This window comes from Macaca fascicularis, chromosome 10, assembly GCF_037993035.2.
Source record: "Macaca fascicularis isolate 582-1 chromosome 10, T2T-MFA8v1.1".
In the NCBI taxonomy this organism is placed as follows: Eukaryota; Metazoa; Chordata; class Mammalia; order Primates; family Cercopithecidae; genus Macaca; species Macaca fascicularis.
The window spans coordinates 103,355,986-103,370,320 of record NC_088384.1 but is presented as its reverse complement, the minus strand read 5'-3'; the positions used below and the strand labels follow the sequence as shown (position 1 = coordinate 103,370,320).

General features: G+C 46.8%; 1 protein-coding gene across 50 annotated transcripts in view; it reads left to right on the top strand.

Moving 5' to 3' along the window:
- The window catches only part of ZMYND8 (zinc finger MYND-type containing 8), a 148,137-nt gene that overhangs the window by 42,277 nt on the left and 91,525 nt on the right, over window positions 1–14,335 (top strand). For all 50 annotated transcript variants that reach the window (XM_005569295.4, XM_074005495.1, XM_015429936.4 and 47 more), the window contains one exon: window positions 3,747–3,895. In XM_005569295.4, the coding sequence (XP_005569352.2) occupies window positions 3,747–3,895 (149 nt within the window). The remainder of the gene's footprint in view (window positions 1–3,746; window positions 3,896–14,335) is intronic.

Genomic DNA, 14,335 nt, shown 5'->3' with positions numbered 1-14,335 from the left:
ATAGGCGTGCACCACCACACCTGGCTGATTTTTGTATTTTTAGTAGAGACAGGGTTTCACCATCTTGGCCAGTCTGATCTCGAACTCCTGACCTCAAGTGATCTGCCTGCCTGAGCCTCCCAAGGTGTTGGGATTACAGGCGTGAGCCACACCGCCTGACCAATTTTCTTTATTTTCCTAACGTCATCCAGGCACATGATAAATACAGTACAAAAGGGTATAGAGTGAAAAATCATCCTTCCCTGGTCTCCCTGCTGGCAGTCCTCCCAAGGCAACTAGTAGTCCCCAAGTCGAGCTTTGTTGTAGTTTTGTGTTCATCCGGGAATATTCTAGGTTTGTGCAAACATTGATGTGTATATTAAATCTTTTTTGGGGAGGAATATTGGTCCGTTAATGGTGCTAGATACAGTTTATTTATTATTTATTTTTTTGAGACGGAGTCTTGCTCTGTCACCCAGACTGGAGTGCAGTCATGCAATCTTGGCTCACTGAAACATCTGCCTCCTGGGCTCAGTCGATTCTCCTGCCTCAGCCTCCCAAGTAACTGGGACTACAGGCAAGTGCCACCACACTCAGCTAGTTTTTTGTATTTTTAATAGAGATGGGGTGTCACCATGTTGGCCAGTCTGGTTTCGAACTCCTGACCTCAGGTGATTCGCTTGCCTCAGCTTTCCAAAGTGCTGGGATTATAGGTGTGAGTCACCACCCCCAGCCTAATTTTTATATTTTTTGTAGATACAGGGTTTCACCATGTTGCCCAGGTGTTTTTTAATCTTTTTAAATAAGTTTTACATTTTTTTAATTAAAAAATTTTTTTTCAGAGACAGTGTCTCTCTTTTTCACCCAGGCTGGAGTGCTCCGACATGATCATAGTTCACAATACCCTCGAACTCCTGGGCTCAAGCAGTCCTTCCTCCTCGGCCTCCCAAAGTGCTGGGATTACACAGTGCTGCAGTGCAGTCATCTTGCCTTTGCTCCTTTTCTACTATTTTGTAGAATGTGTTTCTAGAGGAGATTGTTGGGTCAAAGGCCAAGTGGAGAAAAAGTTTTCAGGAACAGTGGTGGAAGTCGGGTGAGGACCCATGTGGGAGGTTTCTCTGGGGGAATGTGCTCACCCCGGGCTGCACCTCTCTCTCTCTCTCTCTTTTTTTTTTTTGAGAGGGAGACTCGCTCTGTTGCCCAGACTGGAGTGCAGTGACGTGATCTTGGCTCACAGCAACCTCTGACTCCAGGGTTCAAGTGATTATCCTGCCCCGGCCTCCCAAGTAGCTGGGATTATGGGCATGCGCTACCACGCCTTGCTAATTTTTGTATTTTCAGTACAAAAGTACGGGGTTTCGCCATGTTGGCTAGGCTGACCTCTGTGTCTCTTTTTGTGAGTTTTCCCACTAACTAGCTGCTGTGTGCCTTTGGTCCAGTGCTTTGGGCTCTCTGGGCCTCCCTTTTGATGTCTGTGGTTTGATCTCTGGACTCTCAGGTCTGTTCACTCTCAAGGTACCTGTTGTTAGCATTTAATTTCTACTCATGACTGGGTCTCCACACAGCACCCTGAATATTTGTTCAGGATTGTCCAGAAGCTTTCACGGTGAGGCTGGAGAGTTCCATCCCGTGGATTGGGTTTTGAGAAAGAGTTCTCTGTCTTCCTTTGTGAATCTGCTGGAAGATGCTTTGCCTTTTCACCAAAATCAACCACTAGGAGGCCTTGCGTGAAGCACATTGGATGCTGTCAGTCTGCTGTCCGCGACTGCTGCAGGCAGGGAGACAGGTGCACCACGCAGCCTACATGCTGAGTGATAAAACTGGGGCAGGAGCGTCTTTGGTAATTGACATCTTTCCGGATTTCACATCCCATCCCACCCCATCCTCCTGTGGTCTTGGCACAGCTCACCCCTCTTGTGGTGTTGGTAGCTTTCGTTCCTCAGGATGTCAGTTGCACCAGGCTGTGTCATTATGTCGTCCCTAAGTTACCAAGACCACCATGCGGCATGGTGGATTCAAGTCCTTGGAGGTGAAGATTGAGTGGATGGTAGTAGAAGTGTACATGTTTTTTTTTTTTTTTTTTTATTATCATTTTTGAGACAGAGTCTCACTTTTGTTGCCCAGGCTTGAGTTGCAATGGCATGATCTCAGCTCATTGCAACCTCTGCCTCCCTAGTTCAAGGGATTCTCCTGCCTCAATCTCCCAAGTAGCTGGGATTACATGCATTTGCCACCACACCCAGCTAATTTTTTTTGTATTTTTAGTAGAGACGGGGTTTTACCATGTTGGCCAGGCTGGTCTTGATCTCGTGACCTCCCGCCATTGTTCGTGAAAACTTTTTCTCCACTTGGCCTTTGATCCAACAGTCTCCTCTAGAAACACTTTCTACAAATACAGTGGAAAAGGAGCAAAGGCAAGATGACTGCACTGTGGGCTGTACCCAAAGCACTTGAAACAAACATCTGCAAACAGAGGACTGGTTTTACTATGTTGGCCCAGCTGGTCTTGATCTTGTTACCATGGTTTTACCATGTTGGCCAGGCCGGTCTTGATCTTGTGACCTCAGATGATCCGCCTGCCTCGGCCTCCAAAGGTGCTGGGGTTTACAGGTGTGAGCCAGTGTGCTTGACTGAAGTGTACATGTGTTTAAATGAAATGCTGAAAGGTGAAAACAAGGGGTGCATGAACAAGAGTGGGGCTGGCATTTTCCAGGTGAGAATCCACAAGGATGTAATTTGTATTGATCTTTTTGGAGGAGGGTCTCAAGCACAAGGCCCAGTGGCGGTGGGGCCACGGAAACCTCCCAGTGGGTGGGGTGTGTTCTTTTCACACAGTTACAGTACATAGCCTATTAAACACGAATAAATGATGTTGTTTTCCACAAAGGAGAATGTGTGCCTTCATTTCCTTGAAGTATGTAGCCTTCCTGATCTATCTTCTTTGGTTTCCTGTTTTTGCAATCAGGCGTGGGCATGGAGAAGTCATGTTTATCTGGGGTAAGAACAACACTGGTGCCTGTGTGACTCTTGGCAGGTTGGCGTCGGTCTCATCAGCAGGGACATAGTGGGGAAGAGTGGTGATTGCGCATGTTTCCATCTAAAAGTGGGGTACTCAGCTCTATCTGGTGCTTTGGGGGCCTGCAGGTCCTAATTTGTTTTTTTTTTTTTTTTTTCCGAGTCGGAGGCTTGCCCTGTTGCCCAGGCTGGAGTGCAGTGGTGTAATCTCGGCGCACTGAAACCTCAGCCTCCCGGGTTCAAGCAGTTCTCCTGCCTCAGCCTCTTCAGTAGCTGGGATTAAAGGCATGTGCCACTACACCCGGCTAATTTTTGTACTCTTGGTAGAGATGGGGTTTCACCATGTTTGGCCAGGCTGGTCTTGAACTCTTGACCTTGTGATCTGCCCACTTTGGCCTCCCAAAGTGCTGTGATTACAGGCGTGAGCCACTGTGCCCAGCCCTCCTAATCTGTTTTTTTAAGAAAAGCGAAAAATCTAGGTTATTACACGAAGTTTCCTGATTTTTGCATCTTGGCAACAAATTAAGATTTTTACAAAAATGTTATATAGGTCGAAGAAATGCTTGTCTGACTGTTGAGGCAGACAGCCAAGAAGGGGGCACGTATATTCTGGGAGGAGGAACACTGAAGTGGCTTCGGGTTTGGGGGACAGAATGCACTCTGTTCCCACACTCTGTTCCTCCACACCTCCTCGCTGTGGGGCCCAGGCCTCCCTGACTGCTTTAAAACGTGTGGTCCTGTGTCTCTTTCAGATCCTGGCTCTGCAGAGAGAACAGCCCAGAAAAGAAAGTTCCCCAGCCCTCCACATTCTTCCAATGGCCACTCGCCGCAGGACACATCAACAAGCCCCATTAAAAAGAAAAAGAAACCTGGCTTACTGAACAGTAACAATAAGGAGCAGGTAAAGCAGCTGCCTGGAACAGAGTCCTCACTGCCGGGACAGAGGCCAGCCAGTAGCGCTGAACCTCTCTGGGTCCTTGTAAACGCCAGCTTTCTTGGCATTGAGCTAGCTGCCTTGCACTGGCTGTCATTTGCCTTGGAGAAAAAAAGGTGGCTCAAAATGGGCCTGTGTAGAAATTTCCAGTGGGTTTTCAGATCTGTTTTGGGGACGGAGCAGGGACCCAGATGTGATGAGGGTATATAATTCTTTAGGGTTTGGGGCATTTCCTTGTATTAGTTTTTTTTTTTTTTTCATGCTTTTAGGACTGTTTCTCCCATGTGGCCTAAGGAGTTTTCCCCTCCTGGGCCATGTCCATAGGACTAGTTCTCAGCTCTATCTGGAAGTGGTTGCTTGGCTGAGGCAAGTTCCCTTCTGGCCTCAGTTTTCTCATCTGTAAAATGAAGGGTTTAGAGGCCGGGCGTGGTGACTCACGCCTGTAACCCCAGCACTTTGGGAGGCTGAGGTGGGTGGATCACGAGGTCAAGAGATGGAGACCATCCTAGTCAACGTGGTGAAACCCCGTCTGTACTAAAAATACAAAAAAATTAGCTGGGTGTGGTTGCACGCGCCTGTAGTCCCAGCTACTCAGGAGGCTGAGGCAGGAGAATCGCTTGAACCTGAGAGACGGAGGTTGCAGTGAGCCAAGATCGCGCTACTGCACTCCAGCCTGGTGACAGAGCGAGACTCCATCTCAGGAAAAAAAAAAAAAAAAAAAAAAGAAGGGTTTAGGTCTCCGTTAAGAGGCATTGCCAGGGGCAGACTTAGGTAATTGGTCACAGTTCCTTTTCATGGAAGCACATGGGATTCTTTCCAGAACCCACCCTCCCTTGGCAGCTAGCACCAGTCAGCTAGATAGGAAAAATCCGTTCACTGTTTGGATCTTTTCTAAGGGACCTTCCGGCTTTAGAATTCTCTGGGGCAGGCTAGATACTCTTCCAATTACAAAAATGGAGAGGCATTTTAGTGGACTTACTGGTGGATTGTATCTATCCCCCTGGACTATGAAGTCAGATCTCATAGCACTGAAGGAAACAGTGTCCCACTGGTTCTGATGCCACTTGTTCTTCAGCAGTGATTCCTAGGGATGCATTCATCCATTTTGTGCATTATTGAGTAGAGGAGTGGGCCCTGGGGATGGAAAGTTGAATTAAACAAGATTGTTGCTTCCATGGAAGGAGACGTAGCAACGGTTAAATACCCAGGCCTGTGAGAGGTGTGTGTTTCTGAGCATGAATCTATTTTCACTCTCAAAATTACATAGTGAAATGCCAGCCCTGCTTTTGCTGTGTGGCTGTGGGCAAGTTAACCTCTTTTGTGCCTAGTTTTCTCATCTACTGAAATGGGGATAATGATACTACTACCATGAATTTCACAGGGTTGTGAATATTGAGCTAAATGCCATAAATAGCAATATTAAAAATGAAACATAAAGTCAGTTTATCTGCTAAGTAGAATAATCATACAATCTATATATGAAATAAACAATTCCTGTAAAAATGCTCATGTCCGGCCGGGCGCGGTGGCTCATGCCTGTAATCCCAGCACTTTGGGAGGCCGAGGCGAATGATCGCCTGAGGTCAGGAGTTCAAGACGAGCCTGGCCAATGTGGCAAGAACCCCGTCCCTACTAAAAATACAAAAAATTAGCCAGGCGTGGTAGCGTGCGCCTGTAAATTGCTTGAACCTGGGAGGTGGAGCTTGCAGTGAGCTGAGATGGCGCCACTGCACTCCAGCCTGGGTGACAGCGAGACTCCATCTCAAACAAACAAAAAAAAAAAACCTCATGTCGAAGATGGTAGCCACAGGTCACATGTGGCTCTTCAGTACTTGAAAATGGCAAGTGACTGAGGAACTGAGTTTTCCAATATTTTTTTTTTGAGATGGAGTCTTGTTCTGTCACCCAGGCTGGAGTGCAGTGGTATGATCTTGGCTCACTGCAACCTCCACCTCCCAGGTTCAAGCAATTCTCCTCCCTCAACCTCCTGAATAGCTGGGATTATAGGCATCTGCCACTGCACCCAGTTAAATTTTTTATTTTTAGTAGAGATGGGGTTTCTCCATCTTGGCCAGGCTGCTCTCGAACTCCTGACCTTGTGATCCACCTGCCTTAGCCTCTCAAAGTGATGGAATTATAGGCGTGAGCCACCGCGCCTGGCCTTATTTTTTTTTTTGAGACGGAGTTTCACTCTTGTTGCTGAGGTTGGAGTGCAATGGCGCGATCTTGGCTTTCTGCAACCTCTGCCTCCCAGGTTCAAGCGATTCTTGTGTCTCAGCCTCTGCGTAGCTGGGATTACAGGCGCCTGCCACCATGCCCAGCTAATTTTTGTATTTTCAGTAGAGATGGGGTTTCACCATGCTGGCCAGGCTGGTCTTGAATTCCTGACCTTAGGCGTAAGCCACTGTGCCTGGCCTACCCTCTTTTAAGAGATGGGGTCTTGCTATATTGCTCAAGTTAGACACTCAAGTTATCCTCCTGCCTCAGCGTCCTGAGTACCTGGGCTCTCCGGGGTTCCTTTATTTATTTGTTTATTTTTTGAGACGGAGTTTCTCTCTCATTGCCCAGGCTGGAGTACAATGGTGCAATCTCAGCTCACTGCAACCTGCGCCTCCTAGGTTCAAGCGGATTCTCCTGCCTCAGCCTCCTGAGTAGCTGGGATTACAGGCATGCGCCACCACACCTGGCTAATTTTTTTTTTTTGTATGTTTAGTAGAGACGGGGTTTCGCCATGTTGGCCAGGCTGGTCTCGAACTCCTGACCCTAGGTAATCCACCCTCCTCGGCCTCCCAAAGTGCTGGGATTACAGGCGTGAGCTACTGCGCCTGACCAAGTTCCGGGGTCCCTTTTTATAAGGGCACTAATCCCATTCATGAGGGCAGGGCCCTGATCACCTCTCAAGGCCCCACTTCTCTAATGCCATCACCTTGGGGTTAGAATGTCAACATAGAAATTTGGGAGGCACACAAGCATTCAGACCATAGCACTCAGCAAAATCTAGCAACAGCTGGAGCTAAGTCAAGCCTGCCCTTTTAGACACAGGCCTGTGGTTGATTGTTTGCCACACTCCCCACCCTTCCCTGTCGTCTCTGAATTTCTTGCCATGTCCACGTTCTTTTGACTTTGGCATATGTGAAGATTCTCCACTGTCTTCCTCTCTTTCTTCACTTTAGTTTCTCTTCTTCGTTCCATTGTTCTAGAAAGAAAGCCATTCGCACCTTATAAAGAGCAAATAGGCTGGGCGTGGTGGCTCAGGACTATAATCCCAGCTACTTGGGAGGCTGAGGCAGGAGAATCCCTTGAACCTGGAAGGCAGAGGTTGCAGTGAGCTGAGACTGTGTCACTGCACTGCAGCCTGGGCGACAGAGTGAGACTCTGTCTCAAAAAAAAAGAAAAAAAAAGACAAATAATTCATATTCCATTTGGATAGAGATGTTTTATTACCATGTGGAAATATGGGATGAGTTTTAAGTTTGGTCCCTATTCCACCCATTTATCATATATTAGGAATTCATTTTAGGGAAGTTTATTTTTATTTTTTGAGACAGGTTCTCACTCTGCTGCCCAGGCTGGAGTGCAGTGACATGATCATGGCTCGCTGCAACCTCAACCTCCCCGGCTCTGCAGCCTCGACCTCCCCGGCTCAAGCAGTTCTCTCTTCCCTCAGCCTCCCAAGTAGCTGGGACTTTCAGCCCCTTTTGGCACACCGGGTTGGTTTTTTGATTTTGTTATAGAGATGGGGTCTCACTTTCTTGCCCAGGCTGGTCTCAAACTCCTGGGCTGAAGTGATTCTCCTGCTTCAACTTCCCAAAGTGTTGGGATTACAGGCATGAACCACTGCACCGGGCCAGAAGTTTAAAGAAGAGCTTTAAAACACATTTTATTTTCAGGGTTTAAAAGCATCCTAAGGTTTACCATGCATTTTCTGAAGACCTTTGGTCCAGTGTTTTCACCCTTTGGAGGGTTTGAGAATGTATGGGAAGATGCTCCCGGCGTTTTGTGAAGGAGGGTCAGGTTGCTAAATGGATGTCCTGTAGCATATGGGGCAAGAAATACCTTGCCCAAAATGACGTCAGGGTCTTTACAGATAAATACCACTCTGCTCTTTAGTTCTGACACATTTGAGTTCAAACGTCCTTTTGGGAGGTGTTTTGGTTTTTTCCCCTTGCATTAAAGGATTGAGAAATAACGTGCCAGCAGATTTGTACAGAATGGCCTTAGGTGTGTCTTTGATCAAATACAGCAAAGAAATGATGGGGCCCCTCTTCACCTTCTCTGAGTATAGGGTGTCTACATATCATGAATGAGTGGCTAGTACTTATTTTTTTGGGCCCACACATTGTCCTAAAAACTAGGACATTTCACAGAAGTCTTTCTTTTCTTTGTTTCTTTCTTTCTTTTTTTTTTTTTTAAAGAGACAAGGCTTTGCAGGGCCAGGCTTGGTGGCTCATGCCTGTAATCCCAGCACTTTGGGAGGCTAAGGTAGGCGGATCACCTGAGGCCAGGAGTTCGAGACCAGCCTGAATAACATGGTGAAACCTTGTCTCTACTAAAAATACAAAAATTAGCCAAGCGTGGTGGTGCACACCTGTAATCCCGGCTGCTCGGGAGGCTGAGACACGAGAATCACTTGAACCTCGGAGGTTGTAGTGAACCAATATCACACCACTGCACTCCAGCCTGGCTGACAGAGTGAGACTCTGTATCAGGGGAAAAAAAAAAAAAAAAAGAGACAGGGCTTTGCTCTATTGCCGAGGCTGCTGGAGTACAGTGGTGTCATTGTGGCTCACTGCAGCCTTGACCTCCTGGGCTCAAGCAGTCCTCCCACCTCCGCCTCCCAAGTAGCTGGGTCTACAGGTGTGCCCCACCATGCCTGGCTAATTTTTTTTTTTTTTTTTTTTTAACTTTTTGTAGATACAAGGTCTTGTTGCCCAGGTTGGTCTCAAACTCCTGGGCTCAAGCTATTCTCCCACTTCATTCTCCCAGATTGGTGGGATTCCAGGCGTGAACCACTGCACCAGGCCCACAGAAGTCTTTTGTTTGGCTGACACAGTGTATTAACAGTTGAGACAGTGCAGGGGAGTGCAGGGATTGCCAGTTTCTCCCCAAGGTCAGGCAACACTAGGAGTATGTGTGTTTGCCCAACTCGCTGGATCACTGGAGCTGAGTGGGTGCTGCCTCTGTAAGTTGGGTCTGAGCTCTGCCCAGCCCTGCTGTCTTCCCCACTTTGAGGTTGAATGCCAGTGCATCCTCACACTCCAGGTCTAGGTGGTTTTTTCTTACATACTTCACAGTATTCGTGCTTTTACCAGATGTAGGAGAATGAGAGGTGAAGCTATGGTTTTTTTCACTCAGGTATGGCCTCTGTGTGGCCTCTGTAGGAACTGGAGTCTATGGTCCTCATACTCCACACATGGACCTTGTGTTCACACACAGCCAGAGAACCCATACTCTGGTTTATGTAGACCAGGTGTCTGCAACTACAGACTGTGGGCCAGATGCTGCCTGAAGCCTGTGTTTGTAAAGTTTTATTGGCACACAGCTACAGTCATTCACTTATGTACTATCTGTGCGTGCTTTTGCGCTACAGTGGCCAAATTGAGTATTCGCAATAGAGACCTAATGGCCTGCGAAGCCTCAAGTATTTACTATCCTTATAGAAGCCTTTATAGGAAAAGTTTGCCGTTTCCTGGTATCATTGAAGGTATTCCAGAAGCAAATAGACAGGGCCTTTTCTATTTTCTTGTTAGCCAGCCTGTGGAAGGAGTAGGGAAATAAGAAGATTTTCTCTTCTGCAGTATCCCATAATAACCTGCTATGATTATGGGATAATACAGGTTGATAACACAACCTGTATTATCAGGATAATAACCATGATAACACAGGTTGCAACCTGTTTCCCTAGTTATCAGACTGGTAACACATACTATACATGTAGGGGAAAAAAATAATAACTCAGAAATGATTTGCTTTCCCTTTATAAAATGTTCCATATTTGTTATCAGATTATTTTTATGGAACAGGAAACACTTACAAGCAGCAGATAAGGAAAATATCTGATTGATAAGGAGATTAACCAGGCATCTAGCTCTCAGCAACTGCTGCTGCTTCAGGAAGGGAGAAAATCTTCTGAAAAGAGTATGGAGCAGCCAGGCTGTCCTCAGGATCCTCCTAGGGGCACCCAGCCCCAGCCAGAGGGTAGTGGGGTTGGGAGGGGAGCACCAGGAGAAACTTAATTCTGAAGGATCAGTACCTCGGCTAATATCAGACAGAGAGGACTTGAGTTGCTGGTTAGGGAGATGAGCAGTCATATTTGATTCTTCCAGCTTCTCTTTTTTTGTGACAGAGTCTCCCTCTGTTGCCCAGGCTGGAGTGCGATGGTGCGATCTTGGCTCACCACAACCTCTGCCTCCTGGGTTCAAGCACTTCTTCCTGCCTCAGCCTCCTGAGTAGCAGGGACCACAGGCACCCACCTGTAGTTTTAGTAGAGACGGGGTTTCACCATGTTGGCCAGGCTGGTCTCGAGCTCCTGACCTCAGGTGATCCACCCGCCTTGGCTTCCCAAAGTGCTGGGATTACAGGCGTAAGCCACTGCGCCTGGCCGATTCTTCTAGCTTCTTAACAACTCTTCCTATCCTATTATTAACTTACTGAAAAGAAGTCAGATACTGAAAATACAGCTTAGTGTTATCTTACAAAAACCACAGTAGCATCCTTGAAGACCCCACTGAGGTTAGAAATAGTTCTGAAAAAAAGAAAAAAAAAAAAAAAGAAAGAAAAAAGGGAAATAATTCTGCATGCTTGGTATGTATAGTTTATCTTTCAACAGGAATTCCCCGCCCTCTCTTCCCCTTCCTGCTGCTCCTCCCCCATCTCCTCTTCAGCATCCGCATACCCCTACAATAAATTCAAAGCAACCGTTTTCCTAGGCAGATAGCAGACCCTCTACATTAGTGGTTCTCAACTACGGACAGTTTTGCCCTCCAAGGGACATTGGGCAAAGTCTGGAGACATTTTTAGTTGTCCTAATTTTATGTGTGTGACAATGTTAGAGTGTTACTGGAATCTAGCCAGGTATGCTATCTGCCCTGCAATGCATAGGACGTCTCCCACAACAAAGACTTTTCTGGCGTCCAGTGTCACCAGTACCAAGGTTGAGAGCCCGTGCTCTGGATGCTGTTCATGTCCCCTTCTGTCAGGTTTTTAGTTGTCATCTTATATTTCAGACGTTTTTTCCCTCTAGGTTTGTGCATTAAGCTGAACTTAGTTTGCATTACAGATAATGTTCTCTGAGGGGGTCTCTAAGTCAACGCAGGCTCTCCTGGATTCAGCATTGTCTTGTGAGGGCTATAGGGAAGAGAGGGTGTGCTGGGAGACCCAGGTTTGAGTCTTTGCTCTGGGCTTCAAGGTCAGATAAATCTCTTTAACCAAGTAACCAAGTTTTTCTACATGTCAAGTAAGACTAGTACGGGCTGGGTATCCCTTATTCATGCTTGGGACCAGAAGTGTTTTTTAGTTTTTATTTGTTTATTTTTTAATTTGGAATATTTGCATATACATAGTGAGATATCTCAAGATGGGACCCAAGCCTAAACACGTAGATATATATTTTTTTGAGATGATGATGTCTTGCCCTGTCACCCAGGCTGGAGTGCAGTGGCCTAATCTTGACTCACTGCAACCTCTGCCTCCTGGGTTGAAGCGATTCTCCTGCCTCAGCCTCCTGAGTAGCTGGGATTACAGGCATGTGCCACCATGCCTTAATGCACAGGTTTGTGCATTAATTTTTATATTTTTTGTAGAGATAGAGTTTCACCATGTTGCCTAGGCTGTTCTGGAACTCCTGACCTCAGGTGATCCACCCGTCTCGGCCTCCCAAAGTGCTGATGTTATAGGCGTGAGCCACTGTGCCTGGTCTAAACTTAAAATTCATTTATGTTTCATACATACTATATTAGTTTGTTTGTTCTCATGCTGCTAATAAAGACATACCCGAGACTGGGTAATGTGTATAAAGGAAGGCAGTTTGACTTACAGTTCAGCATGGCTGGGGAGGCCTCAAGAAACTTAAAATCAAGGTGGGGAAGGGAAGCAAACACGTCCTTCACATGGCTGCTTCAAGGAGAAATGCAGAGAGAAGAGGGGGAAAAGCTCCTTATAAAACCATCAGATCCTGTGAGAACTATCACCAGAACATCATGGAGGTAACCACTTCCATGATTCAATTACCTCCCACCGGCTCCCTCCCATGACATGTGGGGATTATGGGAATTACAATTCAAGATAAGATTTGGGGCCGGGCGCGGTGGCTCAAGCCTGTAATCCCAGCACTTTGGGAGGCCGAGACGGGCGGATCACGAGTTCAGGAGATCGAGACCATCCTGGCTAACACGGTGAAACCCCGTCTCTACTAAAATACAAAAAAAAATTAGCCGGGCGAGGTGGCGGGCGCCTGTACTCTCAGCTACTCGGGAGGCTGAGGCAGGAGAATGGCGTGAACCCGGGAGGCGGGGCTTGCAGTGAGCTGAGATCCGGCCATTGCACTCCAGCCTGGGCAACAGAGCTAGACTCCGTCTCAAAAAAAAAAAAAAAAAAAAAAAAAAAGATTTGGGTGGGGATGCAGCCAAACCATATCACATACCTTATACATATAGCCTGAAGGTAAATTTATACAATATTTTAAATAATATATGTGACTCATCACAAGAGGTCAGATGTGGAATTTTCCACTTGTGGCTTCATGTTAGTGCTCAAAAACTTAAGGATTTTGGAGCATTTTTGATTTCTGATTTTCTCATTAGGGAGTGCTCTTAGTACCTTTTTGGGTGATTGTCAGGATAAAATGAAGATGGTGTGCAACAGCATGCTGAAAATGTAACATGAAAAAATATTGTAGCAGTGATATTGGTATTCCCTGGAAACCAAGTAGAGCTCTATCTTTTTTTTTTTTTTTTTTTTTGAGACGGAGTCTCGCGCTGTCACCCAGGCTGGAGTGCAGTGGCCGGATCTCAGCTCACTGCAAGCTCCGCCTCCCGGGTTCACGCCATTCTCCTGCCTCCGCCTCCCGAGTAGCCGGGACTACAGGCGTCCGCCACCTCGGCCGGCTAGTTTTTTGTATTTTTTTAGTAGAGACGGGGTTTCACCGTGTTAGCCAGGATGGTCTCGAATTCCTGACCTCGTGATCCGCCCGTCTCGGCCTCCCAAAGTGCTGGGATTACAGGCTTGAGCCACCGCGCCCGGCCGAGCTCTATCTTAAAAGTTGATATGACACAGGGAAATAACTGGGCTAAAGAATTATGCGATCGGGAGCAGCGGCTAACGCCTATAATCCCAGCACTCTGGGAGGTAGAGGTGGGCAGATCACCTGAGGCCAGGAGTTGGAGACCATCCTGGCCAACATGGTGAAACCCTGTCTCTACTAAAAATACAAAAAATTACCTGGGCGTGGTGGTGGGTGCCTGTTATCCCAGCTACTCAGGAGGATGAGGCGGGAGAATCACTTGAACCTGGGAGGCAGAGGTTGCAGTGAGCTGAGATTGCGCCATTGCACTCCAGCCTGGGCAACAAGAGCGAAACACCATCTCAAAAAAAAAAAAAAAGGGCCGGGCGCGGTGGCTCAAGCCTGTAATCCCAGCACTTTGGGAGGCCGAGACGGGCAGATCACGAGGTCAGGAGATCGAGACCATCCTGACTAACACGGTGAAACCCCGTCTCTACTAAAAAATACGAAAAACTAGCCTGGCGAGGTGGTGGGCACCTATAGTCCCAGCTACTCGGGAGGCTGAGGCAGGAGAATGGTGTGAACCCGGGAGGCGGAGCTTGCAGTGAGCCGAGATCGCACCGCTGCACTCCAGCCTGGGCGACAGAGCGAGACTCTGTCTCAAAAAAAAAAAAAAAAAAAAAAAAAGTAACGTTCTAGTTTTAGACAGGAAAAGACAAAACCGGTGTTACTTAGAGTTATATGATTTTCAGTCAATAAACTATTGGAACTGTCTATATATGAGGTCGGTATTAGAAATCTGACAACATTTCTATGTATCAATGATAACCGTTTAGTAAATCCCCATTCATAGTATCATCAAAAAGTATGCAGTATCTCAACAACATAGAAGATATTTATGGAGGACACCATCATGTTTTACTGAAGGACAGAAAAGAAACGTGTTATACAGTGAGAGTTATTTGAGGGTGGGGAATATGGTTGTGGCTAAACTGTTCTCCATGGTTTTATTGCCAGGGAATTGAGGCTCAAAGTGGGTTGAGTCGCTTTCCTAAGACCACACAGCTAGTTACCATGTCGTTTTGACCCTTCCCACTGGACTTACACATGTACTTCCTAAATAGGATTTCGTATTCATTTCTGATAGACATTTTCATTATGAGTTTCTCCTGAGTGACTTTTTGTGT